Source organism: Micromys minutus (genome assembly GCF_963924665.1).
Source record: "Micromys minutus genome assembly, contig: SCAFFOLD_277, whole genome shotgun sequence".
Lineage (NCBI taxonomy): Eukaryota > Metazoa > Chordata > Mammalia > Rodentia > Muridae > Micromys > Micromys minutus.
Genome location: NW_027667407.1, coordinates 306,818 through 331,958, shown reverse-complemented (window position 1 = coordinate 331,958; position 25,141 = coordinate 306,818). Strand labels below are relative to the sequence as shown.

General features: G+C 38.6%; 1 protein-coding gene and 1 pseudogene across 2 annotated transcripts in view; one reads left to right on the top strand and one right to left on the bottom strand.

The window, feature by feature from the left end:
* Positions 1-25,141, top strand: part of LOC308416175 (chromosome-associated kinesin KIF4-like) — a gene marked incomplete at its 5' end in the record, with an annotated part of 98,159 nt that overhangs the window by 29,004 nt on the left and 44,014 nt on the right. Inside the window, 3 exon segments of the mRNA XM_080942606.1 lie at positions 21,529-21,632; positions 21,636-21,645; positions 22,507-22,682. Of these exon segments, the coding sequence (XP_080798732.1) occupies positions 21,529-21,632; positions 21,636-21,645; positions 22,507-22,682 (290 nt within the window).
* Positions 18,136-20,177, bottom strand: LOC308416176 (E3 ubiquitin-protein ligase RNF4-like; annotated as a pseudogene). The gene is made up of 2 exons: positions 20,154-20,177; positions 18,136-18,734 (listed from the first exon to the last, which is right to left on the bottom strand). The product of its transcript is annotated as an E3 ubiquitin-protein ligase RNF4-like (transcript).

Sequence of the window (25,141 nt, the reverse complement as noted above, 5' to 3'; positions counted from 1 at the left end):
CTTGTGCATGCTAATCTTGAGCTATGGCCCTAGCCCTTCCTTCATTGACTGTTTTTCTTAAATCATGTTTTCATAATTCACCCATGTTATAGCATGTATCAATGTTTCATTCCTTTTCATTGAAATTTAATAATTGATTTTATAGAAATAACACCTTTTATTGATGCATTCTTCCTTTCAGTGGTTTCCAAGTTTTGTTTATTTGTCTTTGTTTCTTTGGTTATTATGACTAATGATGCTAGTTTGTTGGTTTGTTTGTTTTTTTAATCAAGTATCATGTAGCCCAAGCTAGCCTTGAACTTACTATGTAACCAGTGCTAGTATTATAGGCATGTGTTACTACCATATTGGCTATGAATATTTATTTCTTTTTGGTATATATGAATAGAATTGCTATCCTGAAACTCACTATGTAGACCACAGTGGCCTTGAACTCACAAGGATCCTCCAGTTTCTGCCTCCTGAGGTCCGGGATTAAAGGCCTGCACCACTGTACTGGGTATTTAAGTCTTTTAAAAAATATTTCTTGAATTATTTTATATATATTTAGTATTCTATTTGCATGTATACCTGCATGCCAGAAGAAGGCATCATATCCTAATATAGATGGTTGTGAGCCACCATGTGGTTGCTGGGAAATGAACTCAGGACCTCTGGAAGAGCAGTCAGTGCTCTTAACCACTGAGCCATCTCTCCAGCCCATATTCATTTCTTTTTAATTCTAGCCCTCCTAGTAGTTATGAAATAGTATCTCATTGTGGTTTTCATCTATATGATGAAAATTGCTTCACATACTCATTGACAACTTGTATATCCTCTTAGGGAAAATGACCATTTGTACCAGTTATGTTTGATTCATTTCAAATAATTTTTGCATGGAGGTTAAGATTATTTTCTTATTTCTAATCTTGTTCGTGTGTATATCCAGTTATCAATTATCATTTGTTTGAAGACTGTTCTTTTCCCACTGAATTTTCTTGGCCCCGTAAGGAAGTACTTAGACTAGTCTCTTCACTTTCACCAGCAACTCCCTGACTTGATTACTATACTTGGTGACTTTTAAAGTTGGCAAATGTGACACCTCCCAACATATTTTTTTCAAGATTGCATTGATTCTTTGAGGTTCCTGAAATTTCCATGGCAATTTAGGGATCAACTTATTGATTCCTGCAAAGAAGCCAGCAGGAGATTTCATAGGTGTCATATCCAGTCAGCAGATCTATGTGGAGAGCTTTGCCTTCAGCAATGTTCAGTCTCAAAATTGTGAATGCTGTCTTGTTTTCTTTACTATCTTTTAATGAGCTTTACTTTTTTGAAGTATTACATTAATGGTTCTGTTAATTTCATTTTTAAGTATTCTTGTCAGAGCTATTAAAATGGAATTGTTTTTTTAATTTCATTTTAAAAGTGTTTATTGAGTTTAATAAGTTGATCTTGTATCCATTGACCTACCCAATTTGTTGGTTCTAATAGTTTGGTTAGATCTTTTGGGATGACTTTAGGATTTGTGAAGAGAGAATTTTAACTTCTCTCATTACAATCTGGATGCTTTTCTTTCTTTCTTTCTTTATTTTTCTTTTCTACCTATTTGTCCTTGTAGAAGAAGCTTCAGTACATTATTTGGTAATAAGTGAATATTGTAGTGTTCTTGATCTTGAGAGAATAAACAGTTTGTTTTTACATTGAGTTTATGTTTGCTGTGCATTTTTCATAAAAGCCTCCGCCCATGTTGAGGAAGCACCATGTCTGGTTGATGAGCATTGCTTTTATTGTGTATGGGTATTTGTCAAGAGCTTTTTATAATTTTTAACATTGTTTTTATGCTTGGATTTATTCCTAGTTTCTGGTGATGCTGTTTTAGTCGGTTTCAGTCCTGTAGCTTTCTTGAACTAACTCTGTAAAGTTTGTATTCTCTCTAGTTTGCCTTCACACCAGCTTAGTGATGGGCTAGTGACTAGTCTCATATCTCCTTAAATGTGTGGACTTGCAAATCTTCCATTATTTTCCAAGGACTTTGTGCATAGACCTTCTACACCCAGGCACCTTATAACTCTGCTTTAGCATTTATTCATTGCTTGAGCAAATCTCAAATCTTATATGTTTTTCATCAATTATTTTGCCAAATAGAATTGGCTATTGTTAGGGTGATTTTTTTCCTCTCTTTATAAGTTTACTGAGTTTTATTCTTTACAAATAAACATCATATATGTTCAAAATAGTGCAATATTTTAATAATATAAATGTATTATGAAATGATTGGCAAGGTCAAAGCTAATTAATATATCCATAGCTTTACGGTTTTAGTTGGTGTTCTATTGTAAACACCATAACCAAGGCAACTCTTATAAAAGAAAGCATTTAGTTGGGGGCTTGCTTACAGTTTCAAAGACTTAGTCCATTATCACCATGGCAGACAGTTTGGTGGCAGGCAGGTATGGCACTGAAGAAGTAGCTGAGAGGTACATCCTAATCCACAAGCAGAGAGAGACTGGCTGACTCTGAGAGACTGGGTCTGGTATGGGTTTTTAGGACCTCAAGGCCTACCCCAGTGACACTTCCTCTATAAAGGCCACACTCTTAATTCATTCAAATATAAAAGATGACTAAAAAGATTAACAAAATATAAAACAAAGCTGAAGCAAAAAGATTATAAATTCTAGGCCAGACCGGGCCCATAGTAAGACTTTAAGAATGGGGCTAGAGAGATATCTCAGAAGTTTAGAGAATTTGCTGAGCAAGCATGACCACAGTTTGGATCACAGCACTCTTGTAACAAACCAGAAATTTTGCTAATACCTACAGTTCAGAACAGGGTGGAGACAGGAACACCATTGTGATTTGTAGGCTTCCGACCTACCAGAGAAAATGTGAGTCTCAGTCAGGTTCAGGTGAGACCCTGCCTCAAAAGAATAGGCATAAAACTATAGTGGAAGACACTCAATGTCATCTTCTGGCCTCCACGTTCACACATGCACAGATATTCAGATGCACACATATATAAATAAATAAATCATTAAAAAATAAGGCTGACTTTAGTTGTAGCCAAAGAACACAGTTGTTCAGCATGCAGGAAAATGGAACCAATTGGAGATTATATTAAGCAAAATAAGTCAGTCAGAATAAAAATATGTTTTCTCTCATCATGGATTCAAGATTTTATACAGCCACATAAAATCTTTGTGTGTATATGTGTGTGTCTGTGTGTGCATGCATATTAAAGGTAGAAAATATGTATATGAGCCTATGGGGGCTATTTTATTTAAACCACCAAAATCTGCTCCCTGGCCCCATAGGCGTGTAGCCCTGTCATAATACAAAAATGTATTAAGTCTAACTTCAAAAGTTTCTGTACACTGTTTAAAAGTTCAAAGTTTCTTCTGAGACTCATACAATCTAACTGTAACCCCCTGTGAAATCAAAATCAAAAAGCAGATCACATACTTCCAACATACAATGGCACATTATCATTCCAAAAGGGAAGAAAGGAAGCATAGGGAGGAACTATTGAACCAAAGCAAGAAAGGCTGCAAACCATAAGAGCAAACCAAAAATTCTGCGTTTCTGCCTGATGTCAAAGCACTCTTCAGATCTTCAACTCCTTTCATCTGTGTTGATTATAACATACTTTCTTTTCTCTTGGGGGTGGTTCCATACCCTTTTAACAGCTCTCCTTGGCAAATATCCCACAACTCTAGCATCTTGAGCATCTTGGTGTCTCAGAGGCGATCCAGGCTTTGTCTTCACAGCTTCACATAATGACCTCTCTGGTCCATTGGTTTGCTTTGTAGTGCTGACAACTGAACTTGCACATGCTAGACAAGTACTATACTACTGAGCTGTGTTCCTCAGCCTGGCATAATGTTTTTGAGGCTTATGTATATTCTTGCTTTGGTTAGTGATTGTCTCTTTGTATTTCTGAATAATGTTCTAGCCTTTAGCCTTTTATTAGACAATGATTTGACTTCCATTATCTTTTTTGATTATTTCAACTTTTAGCCATTATGAATAAAGCTGTTCAGAACATTTGTGTGTGTGCCCTTTTGTGAACTCCAAGATATTCTTAGGAATATAAGAGGGTAAAATATGTGTTCATGTTGATTAGCAATTATCTACCATACTTGGTACCATTTTATATCTCCAGTGTATGAGGGCTTCCACTTGTTCATGTCTTCACAATTCAGAATGCTTCATACATTGTAATAGGTGTCAAATTGTATATTCTCATAGTTTTAATTTTATTTTCTAGATGATGTTTGCTGGCTCCCTCTTAATATTCTTACTGTCTACTGGCTACTCTACTTTTTCTGAAGTGTCTGCTCAGATCTTTCTTGCCTTTTTCAGAATTTGAATTTTTTTATCTTTTTGATGAGGTTTGTATTCTTGATATTTTCTGGGTTTAAGCAGAAAGTACTTAGGTTACAAATATTCTTTTCCAGATTGCAAGTTACCCGTTTTTTGTTTTGTTTTGTTTTGAGATAGGGGTTTGTTTTGTAGCTCAAGCTGGCCTGGAACTCACTATGTAGCCTGAGATAGCCTTGAGCTGTGGATCTTCCTGTCTTTGCCCCTGACTGCTAGATTATAGTGGGTCCCATCACACTTGGTTCCTGCCTATTTTGTTTTGCATTTTTATATGTGTGCATACGTTTGTGTATATGTGTATGCTCACAAGCACATGCCAAGATCGACATGTAAAGATCAGAGGATAACTTGTGGAGTTGTTTCTCTTACTATGTGGGTCCTGGGGATCATACTCAGGCAAGCACCTTTACCCACCAAACCATGTTATTTACCATTGTGTCTTTGGTTTTTTGAGACAGGGTTTCTCTGTGTGGCCCTGGTTGTCCTGGAACTCTCTCTATAGACCAGGCTGACCTCAAACTCAAAGATCTACCTGCCTCTGCCTCCAAGTGCTGGAATTAAAGGTGTGTGCCAACACCACCCAGCTGAATCATACCTGTTTTAATGATGTCTTTTGTTAAACAAAACACATGGAGGTGGTTTAAGCCGTCAATTTTTTTCTTTAATAACATACTGTTTTTGATGTCTTATCTAATAAATCTTTGCCTACTACAAAATTATTAAGTGTGTTCCTACCTGGTTTTATGGACTTAGTTTGAATTTAATATTCCGATGTGTCTTAAATTACTTTTTGCTTATAAAATGAAATAGGAACTGAGGAACATTTTTCCTTTACATGATATCCTGTTGTTTATTAAATAGGAGTTCCTTTTAAAGCACATATTTACCCTCTTTTACTCCTAAGTATGTCCTGGAGTGAAATTAAAACATCTTCACAAAAGAGCATGCACACATGTTCTGAAGAGCATTATTCATTAGGCAGGGAATGTAGCTCAGTGGTAGAATGCTCACCTAGCATGCACAAGGCCCTATATTCCGTCCTCACACTACAAAAAAAAAAAAAAAAAAAAAAAACCTTGAAAGAAGGATTTATTTCTAGACTGTTCTGTAGTATGGATCGATTGTTTTTGAGTGCATCTTTAAAGAGTCAGGTGTTTATTGTGTTTTACTCTGGAAAGGCAAGTTTCCCTATCTTTTATTTTGCCAGAATTGCTTTCTGAGAATTTTAGAATGATATAGTCAAGTCATGGAAATTGGAATTCAATTAATAAATTAAGGAAAATTTGGGTAAATTTTACAGCTGTCTTGATACAATTTATTTCATTTATTTACATGCCTTTGTTGATGTTTTCTATGTCTGTCTGGGAAAATATTCCTCTTCAGATCTTGGTCTGGTACCTACCTACCTCCTTGCATCATTGCTTTCTTCGCTTCTTTCATCTACCAGTTGAGTTTCAGAGATTGTCTCAGTGGTATCCACTGTCCGTCCATTGGTCCTTCCTCCCTCCCTCCCTCCCTCCCTCCATCCCTCCCTCCCACCCTTCCTTCCTTCCTTCTCTCCCTCCCCATGGCTGGTTCAGAACTCACTCTGCAAACCAGGCTGCTCTTGAACTCAGGGCCACCTGCCTCTACCCCGTCTCCTGAGTGATGTCACATTATTTTCAGTTAAACACTTTGGACTTTCCATTTCATTCTGCCTCACTTCTTTTGTTAACTTCATTAGGGTTATACGGGTTGGTGCCAGTGATAATTGGCATTCTTCTTTTTTTAATACTCCAGCCAGAAAGTTCTCAGTGCTTCACTGTTAGCTATCTACTGTACATTTATAGAATATAGCCATTATCAAATTAAGAAAGTGATCTTTAATTGCTCATTTGCACTTTTAAATTATTATTTTATTTTATGTGTCATAAAATAAATGTGTCCTGCTTGAATGACTGTGTACTGCATATGTGCCTGGTTCTCCCACAGGTCAGAAGAGAGAGTTATAAGTCACAATTTAGGTGCTAGGAATGGGATCTGGGTCCTCTGGAAGAGCAGCCAGTGTTTCTAATCACTGAACCACCTCTCCAGCCCTAGTTGTATATTTTAAAATAAAAAATGAGTATCAGATAGTCATAATAGACATACCATATTCCCAACATGTAGGAAGTAGAAGCCAGAGGCTCATGAGTTCAGGGCCATCTTCAGCTACATAGTGAGTTGGAGGCCAGCCTGGACTATATATATGAAATAGATATATAGGAGAAGTATCCTTTTTCTTATACTCTGTTTATAGAATTCTAAAAAATAGATTTTCTATAATGTACTTAATTGACCATGGGGGCTATGTTTTCTCTCTGCTGATGGATTTAATGTGTTAGTTATTATATCTTAGAACTTTTGCGAATCTATCCATGTAAGAAAGTGCCTATAACATTTTTGGTATACATGCTTTCTCATCTAATAGTAGTTTGAATATAAAATGATTTGGAAAACTTTTATTTTTGTTTTAATACCATTTATACAATAGTTGAATTATTTTCAAATGTGCTTTTGATGATTTGATTTTTAATATGTTGATTTAATTTTGCCAATTTGTGTTTTCAGAAAATTATTCATTTTCTGTAGCTTTTCAAATTTGTTTACATAATATTGTAAATAGGCTTACTTTATATTTTAATTTCTCTCAGATTTTGTGCTTTGTTTTAGTTAGTATATCTTCCTTTTCTGTGTGACATTTGAGAGATTGGTTGACTAGCTTTCTGTTTTTATTTTTATTCTTTCACTTTGTGCTTTGGTTGTTGGATTTTCTACTCCTTGTATGGATTTTTGGGTTGATTTATTTATTTATTTTATGTATATAAGTACACTGTGGCTGTCTTCAGACACACCAGAAGAGGGCATCAGATCCTGTTAAAGAAGGTTGTGAGCCACCATGTGGTTGCTCTAAATTGAACTCAGGACCTCTGGAAGGGCAGTCAGTGCTCTTAACCACTGAGCTATCTCTCCAGCCCCAAAAGGGTGCTTTATAGAATGTTTTACAAGCATGTACAAAAGTGGTATGGGTGATGTGATGACTCCCCTCGATATGTGAAGCAATTTTAATGGTGATTAATATGTGACCAGTCTTGTTTCATCTGTATCTTACCTACTTTCTTTCTCTGATAGCATTTTGGTGAGGTAGGCAGATTTGGGGCCAATGATGGAAAATATTCTTAAGTGAATCCCAGATGTCTTGTTTCATTTCAGTGTGCATATGTAAAAAATAAGAACTCTTTAAAAGACTCTTGTCTAAAATGCCTTGATTAAATTGTCTCCAATTTTATTTGAATAATAATATAAATAAGACCCATACTTTGTTGTTATTTGATAGGCTCTTGGTTTTGTTTCCTGTTTGAGACAGGTTCTCACCGCTAAGACCAGGCTGGCCTCAAACTCATGCTCCTTCTTAACTCCTACTTACTGTCCCTGTCACCAGACTGCAGTTGCAGTTATGAGGTGCCATATCCTGATTTCTAGATCCTTTAAAATCTGTAGATAGCTTCTCTACCCCTTCTTCCCCTCACATTCTTGGGAACTTATTGACTGAAGAATTCAGATTGTCCTACAGATTCCCCAGTCTGAATCTCACTGATTGTGTGTATTTGGAGGGCTTTATCTTGCCTTGTCTTTGATCTACTACTTTTACTTGCCTCATTTATAAAACTTATTTTCTGAGATATGACGATTCAACAAATTCATTGTTAGAAACTAGTAGAAGTCCTAGTAACTGGTAGCCTCATTATAACTATTAAATTTTTGTGTGTCTAATAAAATGATGTCTAATAAACAACAAAGTATGCTATAATATTTTTGTAGTTTGTCAGTTACATTAATACTGCAGAGTTTGGTAGGTGCTTGTTAGCATTTGAAGTAGTTTTGAGTGTAGAAGAGGGTCTTATGGGGGTAGCTTCTACCAGTGGAATTTTGTCAATTTCCATTCTCAAAGATAAGTCTTCCTCTGTTAGGATTCACGTTATACCTGTTGTGAAATACGAAAGTTGTTAGACTCCTCCATAATACCTGCAGAGAGGGTGGGTACAGCCCGTCTGAGTACTGCTACATGCAGTATTATGGACATTGGGGAAAGCAGACGTATCTAAATGGCTGATTTGATTTTTGAGGCAAAGAAGGTAATAAAAATCTGCAGTTGAGTCCTAAATAAAGTGAGAGGTGCTAAGAACTGAAAGAAAGGCAGGAATGAAGCACAGCCATATGTCACATAATCACAACAGTGGGCCACATGCACAACTTCGGATCCAGAAGATTGTATCTCCTAGAACTATTGTTGTCATCTCAGTTCATGTGTGATGTTTACAACAATAATCAACTTACCTGATGTGCTTGTTCTTGCAATGCCTCCTGCTGCCAAGTGACTAGTAGAAAAAAGACCACAGAGGAAAAACTTTTGAATATGATTTGGAGTATATCAGATTTGGAATACATATTAGAAAAAGTCCTGGAGGAGGTAGTTAATTCTGGATATTAGAAACATCTGGGCTAGAGACATATATTTGAAAACTATGGAACTAGATAATGAGAAAGCAACACTACATAATAGCGAGGAACACATACTTTTTCAGGCCAAGAGTAAACTAGTCAAATAAGACATCATCGAGGAGTCAGAGATTGGTGTGATACACAGAAGCCCAGGTATGGGTTTCCATCTGAAAGGGATTGTCATTTGTGGCAAATGCTTCATTGTTCTTACATAATGAAAGCTGAGAAAAGGATAGATTTTCCCACTGAGGTTTTCAAGGGATTTTGCCAAAGCAGTCTAAGGAATTAGGTCAGGTTACATTGGATTAAGGGACAGATTTAACTACTATTGTAAGTGTGGGCTGTCACATTTGTCTTTTTCATTGATTTCATTATTTGTGTACTTTTTAGCAACATGTACTGATTTTCTGCTAATTTCTAAACTTAACATAAATGGCTTCATTATGTATGTGTGTTCCGTAACTATTTTCTTCAACATTATGTTCTTGAAATTCATCCATTTGGAAATATATTTGTGTTCCAATACAATTTTTATTAATTGCAGTCTTGAAGTTTCTTGATATGAAATTGGTAAAAAGAAAATTACCTCTGCCAATATTTATTAGTATTATTTCTCTTGCCTTTTTTATTTATGAGTAAGAGGGGTGTCAAAGAATATACCCCGGGTTTATGAAGTTGTTTTTCTCATGGGAATGTAGCTTCCAGATTAAATTGGAATTGTTTTAATATTTTATTATTTGAGATGATAAATGGTATTGTTTTTGGCAAATAATAGTTAATTGTTTTAGTTCTTTCAAGAGTTTTTTTTTTTTTAATACTAAGTTATCTTTTTCCTTCAACTTTAAAACAAAACAAAAGTTGTGTTTTAGTATATTGCTTCTCCTCTCTGGCTGTTTAGTACCTTGAGTATATAAGTTTCCTTTGTTCACTGAGGCTCAAGCATTCGGCTGCTGTGCCATGGCAGCCATCTACATGGAAAGGGCACAATGCTTTCTTCCCATGAGCCAACACTTAGTAGCAGCCATGCCACTGAGCAGCCTGGAGGAGGCGTCAGAAGTGAACAAACAGCCCTCACCGAGTCTCTCTGGCTGCACTCATGCAGTCTTACTCGTACGACTGGCCCAGCAGCTGCTTGGTGGAAGAATACTCAACTAGATTTGAGAATCTAGGGCATGTGGCATACCTCAATTTTCCATCTTTTCCCAAAGTACAAAATTTTAAAATAGATGCTCTCTTATTCCCAAAAAGGCACAGCATGAGTTGATTCCTCTTTGTACTAAATATTGTTACTGATTTGCTAAGTGAAATTGTTGCCTCATGGGTTGAATATACTTTTATGTTTATAGACCATGTTTGTTCCTTGTTGAATTGCCTCTTCCAGGTATTTTTCTTCCTTTAGTTAGTAAGCATATTTCCCATTACATGTATCCCCATTTTTGTTTAGATTTTGGCTATTTAAGCGACCACCAGATAGATTACAAATACATTACAGGAAGTTAGCAAGTGTGTTAGCTCACTGAAGTATTAGTGTACACATATGAAAGTGCCTGATGATAGTTGTACTGTTTTAGTGAATGTTTACTAAGTAAAATACACACAAGGAGCAGTAAGATGAAGAAACGGTATTAGAAGTTCCCAGAAGTTCATTTGTGCTCTTTTCTATTCTCCTTAAAGGAGAACCACAGCCCAAACCTCTAGTCCTACATTATTTTTTTCAGTATGGACTCCTTTGTATCCGACGTCTTGCACTTAGTATAAATTCGCCAAAGAAAAACCAGTATTCCCAGCCTAGTTTGAATTTCTACAGTTAGAACTACTGCGAGGTGTATATATTACAAATGGGTCCAAACTGTGTTTTCAAATATTACCTAACTTTTCTGACTGTGCGTGTGTGTTTGTATGTAAAACACAGAGGCCAGTCTCAGAAGTCATTCCTTTGATGTTGTCCACTGTGAGTTTTAAGACCACATCTGTCACTGGGTCCTGGGGTTTACCATTTAGCCTAAGCTTTCTGGCCTGTCTCTGACCTCCATGGAGTTAGAATTATAAGTATACACTTTGCCTGCGTTTTTACATGGATGCTGGGGTTTGAACTCAGGTCTCTATGCTTGCCAAACAAATCTCTTCACTGACTATGCTATCCTCGAACTTTTGTCAGAATTTTTAAAAGGCTTTTTATTTATATGTATATATGTATGTTTTTAATGTATGAGTGATCTATCTGCATGTACACCTGTATGCCAGAAGAGGTCATCCAATCTCATTTTAGGTGGTTGTGAGCCACCATGTGGTCACTTAGAGTTGAACTTAGCAACTCTGGAAGAGTAGGCAGTGCTCTTAACCACTGAGCCATCTCTCCAGCCCCCTGTCAGAATTTCTAACTTTTGCTGGTTGAGTAGGAATGAAATCACATTTCATTGTGGTTTTAATTGTCATTCCTGATGGCTATGGGATTCATTATCCTCTCATATTTTTATTGGCTACTCATCTTAAACTCACAGCAATCCTCCTACCTCAGCCTCCCAAGAGCTGGCATGAGCCACCACACTCAGCCTTCCTTGCAGTATTTTTAAAGAAGGGTTCTTTATATGTTATTCATATAATTACATTCATTGGAGCTCTTCCAGTCCTGTATGGTGTGCCTGTGTCTTCTCCACACTCATTCTAGAGATGGAGCCAAGGCCACGCACATGTAACTGATCAAGCTACATCCTTAACCTTTACTTTCCTCACTCATGTAGATGTACTTTTCTACTGTATTTAAGGTCTTGAAGACATTCTGCATTATTGGTGAAAGTTTCACAGTTTATCTTTCACAGTTAAGTCTCTTATCTACCTAAAATGTTTTTGTATGTGATATGATGGATAGATCTAATTTTGCCATATAAATATCCATTTGTCCTAGCTATATTTTTAAAAATTTCTTTTCTCACTGAAAAGCAGCCACTTCTTTTATATGTATAGATATGTATTTATCAAGTACCCAAATATGCCTTGATCTGTTTCTGGGTATTCTATATTATAAAAATTAGGATGGTGTGGTACCATGTACTCCAATAGTTGGAAGGCTGAAGCTGAAAGATCACATGGGACTAGGAGTTTGAGGTCATGCTGGGCAATGAAGCTATTTCACCTCAAAAATAAATGAATAGGTAGCTAAGTAAACCTGGGGAGATGGCTCAGTTTGTAAAGTACCCACAGCATCAGATGGGGGCCATAGTTTAGATCCCTCACACCAATGTTAAGGCATGGCAGTGTTTATCTATAATCCCAGAGTTGAGAGAGGCGTAGTAGATAGGATCCTAGCTGCTAGCTGCCCATCCAGTCTAACCAATCTAGTTTCAGTTTCAGGGAAACACCCTTTCTCAAAAATAAGGTGGAAAGCAATAGAGGGAGACACCTAACAACCTCACACATATGCATAGGTGGACCATGTACACAAATAAAACATTTAAATAAATTATTAAATATCAAATATTCTTGTATACATGGGCCAGAGATATGACTCAGTTTATTGAATTGGCTACTCTTTCAGAGTACCCAGGTTCGATTCCCAGTGCCCACATGGCAGCTCACAGCCATCCATAACAACAGTACGAGGGTATTTAACACTCCCTTCTGCCTACTGTGCACTACATGGACACAGACACAGATGCAGGCAAAGCATCCTTCCATACAAAATTAAATTAAGAATATTAAATCTATATAGTATTTCCATACTTACTTGTGGCTTCAGTATTTCCAGTATTTTCTTTGTAGAAGTTTTATATATCTTTTGTTGTAGTCCTATGTGATTTTCTGTGAGGCTGAGGCATGAATTCAGAGCCTTGTGCATGCTTGGCAAGTGCTATACCACTAAAGCAATCCTTGGGTTTTGCTGCTCTTTTTTTTTTTTTTTTTTTTTTAAACAGTCTTAGCTAAGTACAGCAGGGCTACATAGCAAGCTCTAGTCCATTTTTGTTATTAAACAAAAGGGTACTAGAAGGGATGGAGAGATGGCTCAGTGGTTAAGGGCACTGACTGCCCTTCCAGAGGTCCTGAGTTCAATTCCCAGCAACCACATGGTCGCTCACAACCATCTGTAATGGGATCTAATGCCCTCTTCTGGTGTGTCTGAAGACAGCTACAGTGTACTCATATAAAATATGTAAATAAATTTTTTAATAAAAGAGGGTACCATATCACATTATAAATATATGATTATGATTCTTGTACACATTATTATAAAAAAAAAAAAGATTTGGTTAACCTTCAATGGACAGAGAGATTGGATAACGTGTTTATTCTTTAGGAATTTCATGCAATGTATTTTTATCATATTCTTTCACCTTCCTTAACACCTTCCAGATCCTCCTCTACCCAATCAGTTTCATGTGTTCTCAGCCCCACTCTTCCCTCAGCAAGTCCAGTTTGTATTGTCTGACTGTTCCTCTCTGTGAGGCCTGCTCTGGAATGGAATCAGTATGTCTGGTGTCACACCATAAAAGAAAATTGACATTCCTGTCAGAAATCAAATACCAGTAGCTCCCCAGGCATGGGTAGGACTTTGCACTCACCTCTTGTCCATGCTGAGATTCTGTTTATATTGTGGTTATACAGGTGTTATTCATACTTTTACAAGTGCAATGAGTTCATGTGTACATCTTCCCTTTTCCCTTAATGTCATCAACTATCTGTGGTTCTTAGCAGCTTTCCATCCCCCTTGTCCCCATCCTCATTCTTGTAGATCCATGAGGGGTGAGTTGTGGTACAGATGATCCTTATGGCTGAGTATTATTCCACAGTCTCTTGTTCTCTGCATGTTGACAGTTGGAGCTCTGCTCTGTTTAATCACCATCTACTGCCAGAAGAAACTTCTAATTAGGGTTGAAAGAGATGCTGATGTACGTATGTATGGGTAATAGTCATTAGGAGCGTTTTAAGCTAAAACTGGATACCCCTTTTTAAAAATTCTCTTGATTTGTACATTTTTACTATCATTTTTTTAAACCCATGATTCCTTTTCTTTTTGCTGTTCCATTAGATCATTATTGCGCTCAGAGTGATTGCCCCAATTGGGAATGAGTGCCCACCACCTGCTGTTAGCTCTTCCTTAGCACTATTGTGGAGATGCACCTGTTTCCGTTCTCTCCATGTTGTCTTTGCCAAGTTACCACCATCCTGCACATCTGGACATAGTGGTCTGACTGACCATTAAATTATACTACATTCCAAATACTACACTATATCAACTCTTTAAATGCCACTTCATTTGTGATGCCTGTTGCCAAATAGAAATTCAAAGAGCTTGTCCCACTTATAGGATGAACTCTAAATACTGCCACCTTGTCTTTCAGGCCCTTTGTCCCCAAACCCTCACCTAGCTCCTCTGCTATAGATTCCCAACACACACTATCCACTCACGCTATGTGGCCCCCACAACATTATTTGGTTTCTGCTGGGTTCCCTAACAATCAAGCTTTCTCCGTCATTGCCTTTTAAAAATGATTTCCCAAGATTTTTGTTTTTTTTTTTTTTTGTTGTTGTTGTTTTTTTGCGGGGGGGGGGGGGTCTTAAAGTCTGTGGTTCCAGGATACTGTGTTTTTACTCTCTGGATCCTGTGCAGATATTAAAATATTTTAAGCTCAGCAACTTATGTTGTCATCCATACATACCATTATCCAAATAGTTGCCCCCTTTCCTGTTTCTCCCCATACCTGATCCATTTCCTCTCTCCATCCCTTCTCCTACCCAGTTCCCTCCCTCCATCTGCTTTTCATGACTTTTTTTTTGCTGAGCTTAAAATATTTTAATATTTGTACATAGTGTCACCAATTTCATCATATTAATCCTCACATACTATATGTGTCTTCTATAATGTACAGAATGTCAAACATATTCCAACATTAACCTCATACATGATGTAACTAATGAAAACAATCAAACTAATAGGATGAAAAATTATCACTGTCAACGATTCACGGTCACACAAAAAGAGAATTCCTTTAATGTGTCCTCATTGCTGATTCCTATGACTTTTTTATTCCACCTTCTATGGGATAGTCAAGATTTCTCACTTGAGACTTCCTTCTTGTTTAGCTTCTTTGGGTCTGTGTAAAGTAGCGTGAGTATCTTGTATTGTAAGGTTAATATCTACTTATCAGCAAGTACATGCATGTTTTTTTGGGTCTGCTTTTCTTAACTCAGGATAATATTTCGTAGTTCCATCCACTTGCCCACAAAATTCATGATGTTTTCATTTTTTAATAACTGAGTAGTATTCTGTTGTTTAAATTAACCTCATTTTCTGCATCCATTCTGCATTCTTTGGTTGAGGGACATCTGAATTACTTCTAGTTTGGGGCTATTATGAATAATGCTGCTATGAATATAGTAGAACATTTTTAAAGTAAAAATAAATTGTCTTTTAAAATTCATGTGTATATGTGTATGTCCTTGAGTATGTATATATGAGGACAGGTTCCTACAGAGACAAGAGGAGAGCTTAGGCATCTGTGAGCTGTCTGACTTGAGTGCCGGGGACTGAACTTGGGTCCTCTGCAAATCAGAATGTGTTCCAAACCTTTGAGTCATCTCTCTAGCTCCAAAACAAATATTTGTTTTAATCCCCAGAGTTTTCAGGGACTAAACCACCAACCAAAGACTATACATGGAGGGACCCATGGCTCCAGGTGCATATGCAGCAGAGGATAGCATTTTCTGGCATCAATGGGAGGGGAGGCCCTTGGTCCTGTGGAGGCTTGATGACCCAGTGTAGGGGATTGCTACAGCTGTGAAGAGGGAGTGGGTAGGTGGGGGGGGAGCATCCCCATAGAAGCAGGGGGGATGGGATAGGGGGATTTCTGGAGAGGATACTGAGACTGGAATAGCATTTAAAATGTAAATGAATAACATGATTAATAAAGAAAATTATGAATGAAGGGAGAATGAGTATATATGGGCTGGTATGTGTGAGGCCTGTGATGTACTTTGGGTGTGTACCTTGATTATCCTCTTTGCTTGCTTGCTTTTCAACAGAATCTCTCATGAAACCCGAAGCCCATTGATTCAACTAGGCTAGCCAGCCTGTGAACTTCAGGGATTGACTCTCTCCTCTTGCTGAGGTTCCTGACATTTTTTTCCTTGATCTCCTGAATCCAGATTTCTATCATTTCAGTAGCTATCCCTTCTCTAGTAACTTAAAAGCAAAACCAACCATTTCTTTAATCATTCATAGCTCCTCCTTGAAGGTTAAGTAATTGTCTTCAGATAAAGGATTTCAGTCTCAGATATCTGACTTAGCAAATACCTAGATTATCTAAGATACTCCACATATTTAACAAGAATTAACTTGTATATGGCTCTCAACAGATGACATTTTATTTCTTCTTTTTACTTGGTATAAATTGTTTTATTTCTATCTTTAATACTAGTCCCAAAAAGACTGATACCCATTAGCATAGTTTAAATGTAACAAAGAAACAAACTGTCTTTAAGAAGAAAATGAATTTTTAAGTGGGTGTCACCATAATTACCAGTGAACTGGCTGCATGGTTGCCTTGTCTCCTTGAAGTCTGGCTATCATTAGAACTAACAAGACCAAGTCCATGAGGCCTGAAGGGAACTCAATGGCTGTGACATCCAAGGGGAAGGCACATACCACACATCACAATGATGAGGGTTAATGCTTTTACCCTCTGATTCCATGTAAAAAACTTATTCCTCTCATTCAAACTAACTGAAGTAAACCAGTTAAGTCAGAATGAAGAATAAAACTATTCTCTTTTCACATAGAGGAGGGACACTCGTTCAGCTCCATTGAAAGTGAGTTCTGTGCGAAATCCCCGCTTCAGAACAGTAAACTGAAAGTCAGTTATTGCTAACAGAGCTCCAGTGGTCCCTTTCCCACCTCAAAGATGTGTCACACAAAAAGGCTATTGGTTTGGCTTGAAGCCCTCTGAGAAAGTAGTGTGAAGGTGAAGGCAGGCTGGCATTCAAGGTCCACCCTTTACGAGCCATCCTGTGCCTGGTGTCCCCAGGGGCAATTCACCATCTTCACTGTCTCCAAGATCACCAGGGGCGCCCAAACATAGAGAGTGGAGCAGATTGTTATGTGGTCCCACTGGGAGGAAGAGGCACCACACTTAACTGATCAAAACCTACTGAGCAGTCAAAAGTCCAGAGGATCAAAGCTCAACTGGCCAGAAGAGCGTCTTTGGAAATACCTATCTATTAAAGGGGTGTGGGAAAGCCAGGGCAGTCATAGGTTGAGTAGGGCAATACCTCTGATACATGGACAACAGTGACTTGGGCAAGAGCATGTAAGTGAACAGCTGATAAGGCCATCATTCCTGCTACCACCTCCTGGTATCTATGCTTGGGCAGACATTAGGCAGTGGGAACTGAAAAACTGAGAAGGTTATTGTAGACAACACGGGACACATCTTAGCAGAAAGGAAAGGACACTCAAAAACTAGCTTGTCCTATTAGCCTTGGATGCTCTGTGCCAGGCAAAGAACTTTGGAGCATGGGAAGGTTCCTGAGAATAGTTGGTGAATAGAGATGGGGTAGGATGGGCACTGCTTCCATAGGCAGCACTGGGCTGAGGACACTAGCAGTGCTACATCTTCCAGATTGCTGAATGGATGAAGAACGGACTTTATTGCACTTTCTCATTCTTAGGAAACAGGGTTGCCCTGCAGAGTCTGTTGATTTGCAGAAAACACTGCACATCAATAAGTTTCAGGCATAATCACAGGTCACCTCTGCTCTCATGGGAAGGAAAAGTAAGTCCACCAGCTAGTCTTTTTCATGGGCAGTTTATGTACTGGTGTTCTTGGGCTAGATGGACTGTCTGGCCAGGTCACTGTTTGGCAGGCAGAATAGCTAACTGGCAGGTGCCTTGGGAAGGTTCTGCACCCATAAGAGCTGGGGCAAACTTTCGCAACAGGGAAACATCTTGGCCAACATGTAAGCTCCATAAAGCGGCTGGAGCCATGATGCTCAAGTCCAATACGCCTGACTCCATTTTTCCTACTCTGGGTTCAGACCACCCAGAGGGGCGGAGATGCTGATCTGATCTGGGAGCATCCCTGGATCGTGCTCCATAGCATCAAGCTGGAGATAACAAAAGGATGTAAGGGGTTGGGGAAAAAAAGACCAGTTTACATCAGACATTGATTTTGAAAGTCTTTTTGAGCTCAGAAAACTGGAGGTAGATACCATGCAGAAAAACCAGTTCTGTCCATTGGTCCATCTTGAGCAGCCGTGAATATTTCATATATATATGGAGAGGTACTGTTTATTGTTGGATCTTTTTCCTGCAAGTTTGGCAAGTGCTAGCATTCTTAAGGGAATCACGGAGGCACTGGCTACAGAAGACGTGGCCACATTCTGTAGAAACCATGAGACGCCCTTTCTGTACAATCTTAGAGTATCCATCCATGCAGATTAGACAACTGACGGTACCCGAGGGCCTAGGTCCAGTAACTCCTTCATCCTTGGTGCTTGAAGGAGTATGGGTAGTCACATACACATCTTTGTCTCTAGACAGCTCCTCATCATCACTGCTAACCACACAGCTGTCAGCATGGTCTGCACAACCTTCTCCCATTTCTCCTTGGCCTTCTTTCTTCAACAATCAAAACAGAGTCATTGTGAGTCAGGTCCACAACCACAGGCTATAAAGATTCACAGGTGAGGTCCACGATTTCCTCTCCAACAGTTTCAACAAGCTCTATAGATTTGGATTCTGCTTCCAAAGAAATCTCGGGGGTTGAAGTTGTTTCCCGAGTTCGCTTCTGGGTTTGTGTAGAATTTACAGTTCCACCACGCCACTTTCTCTGAGGATTTCTTGTTCTTACTGTGCTCTCAGGCTTTAATCCACAGGACAGGAAGTGATCTACACCAAGGTTTATGTTGTGGTAGAATGTTCTCGATCTCTCATACCCACTGAAGACTCTTCTTGTGGTTTACAATTTGGAGCCAACTAGATACCAAGTATTTCTAAATTCTACGCCAGCAGCTCAAGCAAGTGGAGACCAGCTCAAGCAAGACTCCTGATATTTTATTTCTTATCATAGTGCATTATTTAAGGAAAGGATTGCTCCTGTTTTATGACAAAGGAAAAGTTGAAATATGTTGCTAAGTGACTGAGGCCACCAGGGACTCTTCTCACTTTCTCTCTTTTGAGTGGTTACCTCTGTAAGGGTTTTTGCTTGTGTGGTTGTTTTAAAACCACAGATACCTCAGGCTGGCTTTGAACTTGTTATGTACCCAAAGGTTACTTTAAAATCTTATTCTTCTGCTGCTACCTTCTTCTAGTGCTGAGATTACAGGTATGTGCCACCATCAGGATTTAGCAACCCTGAATATAGAATCCAGGGCTTCCTGCAGTACCTGCTTGACAGGTATTCTACTAACTGAACTACATCCCAATCCCCTGTGTAAGTTCTAAAATCTATCTTGGTAACATATTATTTCATTCCTTCTTGACTGAACACCATAATATACTATTATTTAAGGTTTTACCAAAACTTATTAGCCAGTCTACCTGCCTTATATTCATACATAGTTTTCCTCTCATGTTAATCAGGATTTCTCAGCTATGATAATAATGACAATTAGAATAGAATAACTTTGGAGGTATGTCTTATAATAGCAGCCTTAGTGTTCTTAGATGCAAGAAGTATATGCAAGGCTCTCACGTCAAGTTGTGACAATCTCCAGATACTGCCAACTGTCCAGTAACAGAAAGATTGCTACTTCATGTTTCTCCTACACAGGCTTTTCCCTACAGTGGAGGTGCCCTTCTCTCTCAGCAGCAATGACTATTGTAATGTGCCTCTGTGGTAGCTTTAAAGTTGTATTTCTGTTTTTACTGTTAAAAACTTATTCTTTATAATATATTTTTCCATAATGAATAAGAACTCAGTAGTACTGGGTAATAGCCTCAACTTTCTTATTGCTTAGTCTGTTTTCAATCTTACAGAGTTTTAAAAGAACTCTTCAGCACATAATTTTACCTGGGAAGTTTTTGTTTTGCTTCTTTTCTAACCATCCTTAACCCAAACATTTAAAAAAGATTATTTATTTTATGTGTTTGGCTGTTTTGTCTGCATGTATGTATGTGAACATGCATATGACCAGTGTTCATGCAGACCAGAAGACTGTCCAGTCTCTTGGAACTAGAGTTACAGACAATTGTGAGCCACAGTGTGGGTGCTGAGAACCAAACCCAGGTCCTGCAAGAGCAACAGTGCTCTTAACTTGGACCACCTTTGCCAAGAACTTACCATTTTAATGTCTTCTTGTTTCATTTTTCAAGACAGGTTTTTTTTTCCTGTGTAGTTCTGCCTATCCTGGAACTCAGAGACCCCTCTGCCTCTGCCTCCCAAGTGTGCGTTGGTGCCACAGGCTTCTTTTGAATGTCTTAATGACAGAAAATTATATGGAAAGCAGAGGGCTAATCTGGGGCTTAGTACCTGTTCTGCAAACAGACTTCCTGAGTGAAGTAAAGTGCTCTGCAAACTGCTACATTTTCCAAATTGCAATAAAAAGAGAACAAAGGGATCAATTGCTTAAAAATACTGTCTGTGATATAGATGAGGGGCACTTAAACATGTATATATATAGATTATAAAGAAGGAATTAGTGGGAAAAATGAAATGAAGGTCTATGAATGGGAAAATACATAAAAGCATCTGAGACTAACAGAGGTAAAGGACAGAGCCATATTACTACCTCTTAATAATGTTTGGAGATCAAATCTCAACGTGAATTAGAAAAAGATAAAAACATTTAAGCCAAAGTAGCATATATTTAACATTTAATTTTCTTTTCTTTATAGCAGCTCATATAATTCTTAGCACAAAGCAATAGAACAGATATATTTGCCTTATTTTTACAGAGGAAGTAATCTATGCGCCTATGACATTGACAGAACAAGGATTGGAAATGTAGGTCTCCATGACACCAAAGCCCCTGGACTCAAGCAGTATCCCATAAAGCCTTTGTACTGTAGCTGTAAGAGCGGGATAAGTCAAATACTTTAGAGAGACCTCAAAGATTTTGACCATGTTTGAATTAATTAGTAAAGTCCAACTCAGGATGCTGAGGTGGACAGATTGCCATGAGTGAAGAACAGCCTGGGCTGCAGAACGAGGCTCTATTTCAAATTAAAAGTAGATAATAAAGTAATACAACAATAAGTATGGTATTCTAATGTGGTTTGAAAAGCATAAGATTTGGCTGAAATTCTGAAGTGGAATCTCATGCTTACCACTTACTTTTGTATGTAGGCGGTCATTTGACCCCTCTACTGCTTTCCTTACCTGTGGAAAGAGAGTGGTGGTGAAAATAATGATAATGAGGTTACTAGAATACTTATAGACCAGTGCTAGTTTAATAATGGATACAAAAGTTACTAACTATATGATTGTTATCTATGAGAAAGTATAATGGGCTCAAGGGCACAAACCTAACATTTGAACCTTTGTCCTTTGAACTTTAATTAAGCATCACTCAGCAAAATGAATAGAATTAAGACATTACCTTAGTATTGATGGCAATATTTCTATGAGGTCTTTGTTTTTCTTTACCAGAAAAAAAGTTGATATTTCTTAGCTGTTTTCCAAAACAAGTTTTTGAATTTTGTTTCCTGCTTATTAGGTATTAATATTAATCAAGGCCTTCTGTGCTTGGGAAATGTAATCAGTGCTCTTGGAGATGACAAAAAGGGGAACTTTGTACCCTACAGAGATTCCAAGCTGACTTGACTGCTTCAAGGTGAGCCTAAAACACCTCTAAAATAAGGAGTGGCTTGGAATGATAGTGTTGAGAAAGCAAAGGTGAAACAGGCAACAAACTCACGGACTGTCACGTCTACTACAAGGTGATAAGTAGGCAATCAGCTCTCAGATGATGGAAATGGCTTACCAGATGGCTCTAAGAGCCAAGAAACCTGGACTTAGGACTTTGAACCTGAAAGTGAAGTTGCTTATTGTTTCTTTAATTGAAAATATGCTAAGAAGAATTCTTTGGAGAATTAAAATCTACATGGGCGGGCATCCTAGGAATATTTAATCTCAATAGATAACTTACCTGAGTTGGACCTGGTTGTTTTAAACCTGATTAACTGATGAACTCATAGTTTCTCTTGAGTATAATGATATTTAAAATAAGATTATTAAATCTATGTCATTTTACACAGCTGAAATTTTACTATTTTTATATCAAAACAAATTTTTAAAATGACCCAACATTCATGAGTATATTGCCGCACAAATTGCAATCAGTGAGCTATAAGAACAAAAAAAAAAAAAAAAGATGAAATTAGGAGGGGATATAGGATGGTTATGGGAGGAGTAGGGTGAAAACAATCAATATATATATATATATATATATATAGTGTGTGTGTGTGTGTGTGTGTGTGTGTGTGTGTGTCGGTGTGTGTGAGATTCTCAAGCAATACTTAGAATTATTTTAAAAATTAAAGCCAAGTAGTCCCAAAAAATAAAATCAAGATCAAACCAAAAGCATTACTATAAATTTTTCTTTCATCTTTGAATTTAATCAATCCAAATAGCAGCCTTTGTTTGCATCCCGTTTGTTCAATTTCATTTGCTTTCATTATCCTTTCTTTTGCAGATTCTCTAGGAGGCAACAGCCATACTCTTATGATAGCCTGTGTGAGTCCTGCTGATTCCAATCTAGAGGAAACATTAAATACCCTTCGCTATGCTGACAGAGCAAGAAAAATCAAGAACAAACCTATTATCAATATTGATCCCCAGGCAGCTGAAATAAATCATCTTAAACAGCAGGTATAAGATTTTATAGGAAAGTTGTAAGTATGTGGATGGAATGATAGAGTGTCTATTTTTTTGTTCTATCTGTACTTTTAAGATAAATCCTAATACTGTATTTGCTATCCATTTAAAAGATTGGGGGTACCATCAGGGATTTTACTGATAAAAGTAAAGGGTAGAAGATGAAGTAAGAAACCCTTACAGGAGCCAAATCCTGACGTGCCTTAATATGTTCTGTTAAAGATCTTGGAACTGGAAAGTACTGAGAACTACAGATTTTAAGTAAGAGAATAGCATGATTAAAGTGTGGTTGAGGGAAATCTGTTTTCTATGCACTTGTACAGAAAAACACATGAAAGGAGGCCATAACTAAAAAGAAGTGAGTAAGCCAGGCTTTGTATTACCCTGGTGAGAACTGTGCCCTGAATTAAAAACAGTAACAATAAAGAAGGAAAGGTAGCACCTTAGAAGACAATGAGCAAGAGGAAAGTAGAGTTTGGGGAAGTTGCTTAGTTGTGGAGTAAATGTAGAAGAAGGTCTAGTAGAAGGAGCCCAGTTTGATCTTCAAGTTTCTTACTTGGGTTAGTGAATAAACGTCATGTTGTCCAAGGAATGCAAATGGAAACCCAGAGTTGCACATAAAAGCACAAATGATATATTTAGTTTGGGCCATTGGGGAAACGTGAGTGGAAAGAACACATATCCAGGTGGCTCGAATGACTCATTACCAGAGCCTGTTACTAACTGATCGAACAACTTTTGCTCCCCCTGCTATCCTCAATCCTGCCACCCTACTCCCCGAAGCAGGTGACTCTACTCCTGTGCACCGATGTGCTGATGTCCTGGCCAAGGAGACTGGAATGAGAAAGGACCTGACTGATCAACCTTGGCCAGGCGTGCCTAGCTGGTATACGGATGGCAGCAGCTTTGTTGTGGAAGGAAAAAGAAGAGCAGAAGCAGCGGTGGTAGATGGGAAGCAGGTACTATGGGCCAGCAGTCTCCCAGAGGGGACGTCTGCCCAAAAAGCTGAACTTTTGGCACTAATTCAAGCTCTACGCCTGGCAGAAGGTAAAGCTATCAACATCTATACTGACAGCCGCTATGCCTTTGCCACTGCCCACATTCATGGGGCCATCTATAGGCAGAGGGGCCTGCTCACATCGGCAGGGAGAGACATTAAAAACAAAGAAGAAATCCTGGCTCCTCTAGAAGCCATACACCTACCCAAGAAATTGGCCATTGTCCATTGCTTAGGACATCAACAGGGGACTGATCCAGTTACACGGGGAAACCAGATGGCAGATCAGACAGCCAAACAAGCCGCCCATGGAACCGCGGTGCTAATAGAAGAAACCAGAGGTTATCCACCAGAGCCCCCTGAGCTCCCACACAAAGACTGTGCCCTGACTGAAGATGGGCAAATTGTCTTACCGGCTAAAGAAGGGCAAGACTATGTAAAAAGATTACATCAACTAACTCACCTCGGAACTGAAAAACTTAAACGCCTAATTAAAAGTTCCAAATACTATGTTCAAGACCTACATACCATAACAAAACAGGTAGTGGAGACATGTCAAGCCTGTTCTTTGACCAATGCCACCCGACCGTTCAAGGAACCTGGAAAGAGAATGAGGGGAGATCGACCGAGAGTTTATTGGGAAATAGACTTTACCGAAATTAAGCTGTGAAAGTATGGTAATAAATATCTTCTAGTTTTTATAGACACTTTTTCAGGATGGGTGGAAGCCTTTCCCACAAGATCTGAAACTGCTCAGGTGGTGACCAAGAAGATACTAGAAGAAATTCTGCCCAGGTTCGGGATTCCCAAAGTAATCGGGTCGGACAACGGCCTAGCTTCTGTTGCCCAGGTAAGTCAGGAGTTGGCCGCCCAGCTGTGGATTAATTGGAAATTACATTGTGCTTACAGACCCCAGAGCTCAGGACAGGTAGAAAAAATGAATAGAACTCTAAAAGAGACCCTTACTAAATTAGCTATTGAGACCGGCGGCAAAGACTGGGTGACCCTCCTCCCCTTTGCGATTCTTAGAGTCCGAAACTCGCCAGGGCGTTTCGGCCTTACCCCTTATGAAATCCTACATGGGGGACCGCCCCCCTTAACGGAGTTGTGCGGAATATTGGATCCTAGCACTATCTCCTCCTCCTCCTCTGTTCTATTTGCCCACTTAAAGGCCTTAAAAGTTATTAAAACACAGATCTGGAGTCGAATCAAAGAAGCCTACGCTCCAGGAACCACTGCGGTGCCCCACGGGTTCCAGGTTGGAGACTCAGTCCTGGTCAGACGACATCGCGCTGGCATGCTTGAGCCCCGGTGGAAGGGACCCTACCTGGTGCTGTTGACTACCCCCTCGGCAGTTAAGGTCGACGGAATTGCTGCTTGGGTCCATGCCTCCCATGTAAAGAAGACACCCACTCAAGGCAGAGATAACCATGAAGACAATTGGACAGTGGCAACT